General features: G+C 34.9%; 1 protein-coding gene across 5 annotated transcripts in view; it reads left to right on the top strand.

The window, feature by feature from the left end:
• The window catches only part of LOC125672178 (FK506-binding protein 5-like), a 26,464-nt gene that overhangs the window by 14,821 nt on the left and 6,643 nt on the right, over positions 1 to 5,000 (top strand). For 4 of the 5 annotated variants that reach the window (XM_048908298.2, XM_048908302.2, XM_048908301.2 and 1 more), the window contains 8 exons: positions 558 to 620; positions 1,276 to 1,341; positions 2,050 to 2,109; positions 2,207 to 2,263; positions 2,537 to 2,593; positions 3,211 to 3,285; positions 3,664 to 3,726; positions 3,866 to 3,931. In XM_048908298.2, coding sequence (XP_048764255.2) covers positions 558 to 620; positions 1,276 to 1,341; positions 2,050 to 2,109; positions 2,207 to 2,263; positions 2,537 to 2,593; positions 3,211 to 3,285; positions 3,664 to 3,726; positions 3,866 to 3,931 — 507 coding nt within the window. The remainder of the gene's footprint in view (positions 1 to 557; positions 621 to 1,275; positions 1,342 to 2,049; positions 2,110 to 2,206; positions 2,264 to 2,536; positions 2,594 to 3,210; positions 3,286 to 3,663; positions 3,727 to 3,865; positions 3,932 to 5,000) is intronic. The other variant, XM_048908299.2, reaches the window with a different exon arrangement.

A 5,000-nucleotide genomic window follows, 5' to 3' on the forward strand; every position in this document is an offset into this window, starting at 1 on the left:
TCTCAACTGCTTCGATACGTAAGTGCTTGTTCTGCGTATGATCAGTTTTTCAATCGAGGCAGGCTACTGAATAATTGATGGTGCAGGGGGTTTCAACAGTCTCGTTTGAAGTCAACATTTCGCAAATTCTTTGGTCGTTACAAAGATCTAATTTGCCATTATAACCTATCATTGGAGCAAATGCGGTTTGACGTGTTTCATACCGATTGTTAGGTCGTTCTTTACACACTAATTTTGACGATGGATAACTCCGTTTACCTGATCAAGATATAGGGCTCAAGGCAGGTGTGACCGGTCTACAGGGGATGCTTACTCCTCGTGGGCACCTGATCCCACCTTTCATATATCGTATTGTTTGTCCAACTCTCTATCTTGTATTCCTTAAAAGAAATAATGAGATTGATCACCGTTTATTATCTTCACCTTTCTTGTAATCGTCATATACACTTCGCATGCATGTCGGAAAAGAGGAAAAATCAGTTTACCTTATCTTCTAAAATTGTTTGAGTATCAAATACCCGTTTTCATCCTCAATTCTTTTTTCATTCTCTTCGCAGACTCCTGGTGTTCGGAGCAGTGCCCCGTCAAACCTTGCAGGCCCCTCTATAAGCACACGTGAGGTCAGTGTGCATATTTCTTAGTTTGAGGAGGATCACGTGATGATATAAATGATCACGACATCTACTAGTACTTAACGACACTTGCCACAAACAAAAATGATAAAAATGAAAACTTGCTTGATTTTTTCTAAGTGCTATGATTACAATTTAATGTATTGGAAAATATTTCTGAATTAAGCCTGCAATCAAAACAGTGGGGAAAATTTGTATAGAGTTATATAGGAATGGGTAATATAATCATTTCAATTTTTGAACATCATAGGAATTTTACAAGTTCTATATTTTTGAAAGGAATTATATAATTTTAACTTTATAATACAACAAAACTAAACCAAAAATGTATCGACCCATGCATCCGTTTTTTGTGTTTTGAAGTGTCCTCAATATGTTATAACGTTAACACATCATAAAAAAAATTTCAGCACAGATCACATTTAGAATAGATTGGATGAATTAAAGAATGCTGCTTATGTTAGTCTTTGGTACATATATTCATTTTATTCTTGTTGTTATGAGCTTGAAGGCATGTATTTTTTTATTATTTCGGAGTTATTTAATTGTATGTATTATTGCACTGTTACATGCATCTATCTGCTTATTTGTGGTGTGAGGTACATCAGCACCTTCACGGAGTGTAATACCAGCAATATTTCAGAGTGTCGTGTTGAGTGACTTCACAAAACAGAGATCTCAAACACTGCAACCTTCTCACACATTTAATGTAAGTACAGGTCCAGTACATTGATATCATCATAATTACATTCAAAGTTGTTCAGTTCGACGTTTACATTTGGAAAATAAAGGTGGGAAATATTGAAGTTCATTGTAGTGTAAAACATTAATAAGTAAACAAAAAGTATTCTATAGATATGCTACATTGTATTTGTCTTGAAAGACTATAATTACGAAATTAAGAGAAACTTCAAAAATATTTTGAGTTTCATGTGGTTTTTAAAAAGGGAAAACTAGTATATTTGATAGCAATGTTACATATAAAAATCATATTGAAGAAAGCAGTTCATAATTCATTATAGAAAACTAGTAACGAAACATGCCAGCGTATTTTTGAGTTTGTAACTATTTTGGGGACTTTCCTAATACGGAAGTAAAAGCAAACGTGCATTAAACAAAAAGCAAGTAACTTTTGCATTTTGGCCATATTTATACAATGAAAGCATTAAACCAATCTGTCACTAAGATAACTGAAAACCTGTGCATGTATCAGCAACCATAGTGTTGTTAAAAGTCAAAGTTGTCTCCTCCAATCTCCACGTTTATTCTTTTGGTTCCTTTTTTTCGGTTGTTGGCAAATCTATCCTATTTTTGTTTTGTTTTATGTCACTGTACAAGTATGTCATGAAATAATTTCCAATGTAACAAACTTGTAAGAATAGTATTATTGTATTGAAATGTACTGTGTCCCTCACAGATGAGTTCGGCGGACGGAGACAGCGGACGCCGGGCACCCCCCGCGTCAACGGAATCCGCAGTAAGTCAGACTCTCGTAGAAATAGTAAAACCGGAAGTAAAAGAAAATAAGTAGAATTTTAACATGTTTATATCCAACAAAACTTTTATTATTCCAGACATTAGCCCGAAACGAAGGCATTCTGGAAAAAGAGACGAGAAGCAATCCTACACAGGTAAATATACTCATACTGTTCAATCTGATTGTCTGTTAGAGACGAGTTTATTTACAAGGTAATAAATGTACGTTGTCCAATCTGATTGTCTGTTAGAGACGAGAAATGCATTTACAAGGTAATACATATACATTATCCAATCTGATTGTCTGTTAGAGACGTGCATCTATAAGATAATGCATGTATATTTTTCAGTCTGACTTCTGTTTTCATTCAACACAACAATGAATGTAAGTATAATACGCTAATATGAAATATTTTATTTCTTCGTAGAAAAAGAAAAAGGGGAATTCAATAAAGAAAACGTTCTCATTCCGAAGATCATCCAAAGTAAGGTTATTCAGTTTAATGATAACGAGGAAAATATATAATTCCTATAGTGTTGTTGCCACGGAAGTCTTATTTATCATACCTATTACAAAAAACAATACCAATTTCTTTTACTTGTTATCACATATACTAGTACGTAACGAAAGAATTCTCCGGATTTAATTGATTTCCTTCCTCGATTCTTGGTTCACTTTAATGTGTACTGTGTAGAATAGTACATCATCTATCTTCTCTTAGAATTGACAATGGACAATTGTGTAAAGTATGTATCTTGTGGAGATGACTTGATTGTATATTATATATATATATATATATATATATATATATATATATATATATATATATGCATCACCAAAAAAGAGTAAAAACAACAGAAACTATAGTAACTATGAGTTACAAACAGATAATGGTTGGTTGGATATTATTTAAAGACCGCCTAATTTAGTCGCCTCTTACATTGTACGACAAGCAAGGGGTACTGAGGACCTATTCTAACCCGGGTCCCCACGGGATTGAACACACTAATGATATTGAATAGACATGTTTTTTTTATTATGTCATAAAACTTTGAGTGAAACATAAAAGTAGTAACACAGCAATTATACTTTCTCTACAAGGAGTCAAAAGAGCAAGAATCATCCTTCTCAACCCAACCGATCGAAGAGGACGTCATGGAGGAAGAGGAGGAGGAGGTAATTATAGAAAAATCAAGACCTTGTTATGAATGAACACATGTGTTACGTCTTATTGATTCAAGAATGTAGTTATGTTTTAAGATGGTCTACAAGATATAGATCCTTGTAGTTTGTGTAATTACATATAAAGACCATATTAAGTGAGAAAGTTTCCCAGTTTACTTTCGGGAGGTCGGTGGTCTCTTCCTAGGTACATTGTATCTGGGTTCTCTCTTCCACCAATAAAAACTGGGCGCCACCAGATAACTGAAAAATTATTGAGGGTGGCGGAAAACATCAATTAATCAATGTGTAGTTGTATTGTGTTTAAAGACAGAACAACTTTATCTGGGTATTCACTGTTTTCATGAAACTACTTGTATGCGTTAATCCTAGATTCATCCTGATGTGGAGGTCTTCTCTAACTCACAATTTCAAGAAAGTGTCCAAGAAAGTGAGGTAAGTAGTTATGATACAGTGTCAATTTGAAAGTGAGTATCTGATAGGTAACTATTGATCTAAAGGAAACGTGTCTAGGATTGAGGACGTCACAGGTTGTTAGGATAAATGTACTCACATACTGTTTCCGTTTTACAAGGTTGATTTGGAAGAGCGGAAACGACAATTAGAGCTTGTTTTTAAAGATATGGAATCGGAAAGTGAGGTACGTTTCCTTCATTATTATTGTTCCAGTTACATGTATGAATGAATTGTGCGTAATCCATATAATGCATGGATTTAGCTTTATTTCGGATTTCAAACATTTCGAATGAGCATCACTGAAGAGACATTATTTGTCGAAATGCACATCTGGTGCATCAAAATTGGTACCGTATAAGTTTTACATTATGACCCCTGGGTCGAGGCCTCTGCTGGTGGACTGTTAGTCCCCGAGGGTCTTCTACAGCGTAGTAGCTAAGTACTTCGTTACTAGCTTGAAAATACGGATGTATATTTACTTGCTGTTATAAAATTTAGAAATTCATTTCAAAATTAAGGATTATCTCTCTCATGCATAGCTCTTATCCTTGGACGAATTTGGCTCCACTTTTTTGGCACGCTGTTTTTTGGCTATATTTAGCTCCAAAACTTCATAGTTATTTCGGATTTCAAACATTTCGGTTGAGCATCACTGAAGAGACATTATTTGTCGAAATGCGCATCTGGTGCATCAAAATTGGTACCGTATAAGTTTTACACTACAAATAAATTACATATATAAAATCTGCACTACACCAATTGGGGATTAAACAAGAAGCACAACCATATCGAAGTGTCAAGATGAGTATTATTAATATTGTATATCGTGTTTATGTCTCTCAACTGATTCGTTACGAAGGAGCTTGTACTACATATGATCAGTTTTTAAATCAAGGCAGGCTACTAACAAACAAGTTGATCTTACAGGGGTCTCAACACTCTCAATTAAATTCAGCATTTCGCAAATTCTATGGTTAATATAATGATCTAGTACGTTTGCGAATACAACCTGTCATTGAGTCAAATGCTGTCTAGAATGTTTCATACCAATTGTTAGGCCGTTCTTGTCACACTGATTTTGACCACGGATAACTCCATTTACCTGATCAGCATACAGGGTTCTTGGTGTGTGTGACCGTTCGACTGGGGATGCTTACTCCTCCTAGGCACCTGATCCCACCTCTGGTACATTGTATGTCTAGGGGCTCGTATTTGCCCAACTCTCTATTTTGTATTGCTTATAGGACTTAAGA

Source organism: Ostrea edulis, chromosome 4, assembly GCF_947568905.1.
Source record: "Ostrea edulis chromosome 4, xbOstEdul1.1, whole genome shotgun sequence".
NCBI lineage: Eukaryota > Metazoa > Mollusca > Bivalvia > Ostreida > Ostreidae > Ostrea > Ostrea edulis.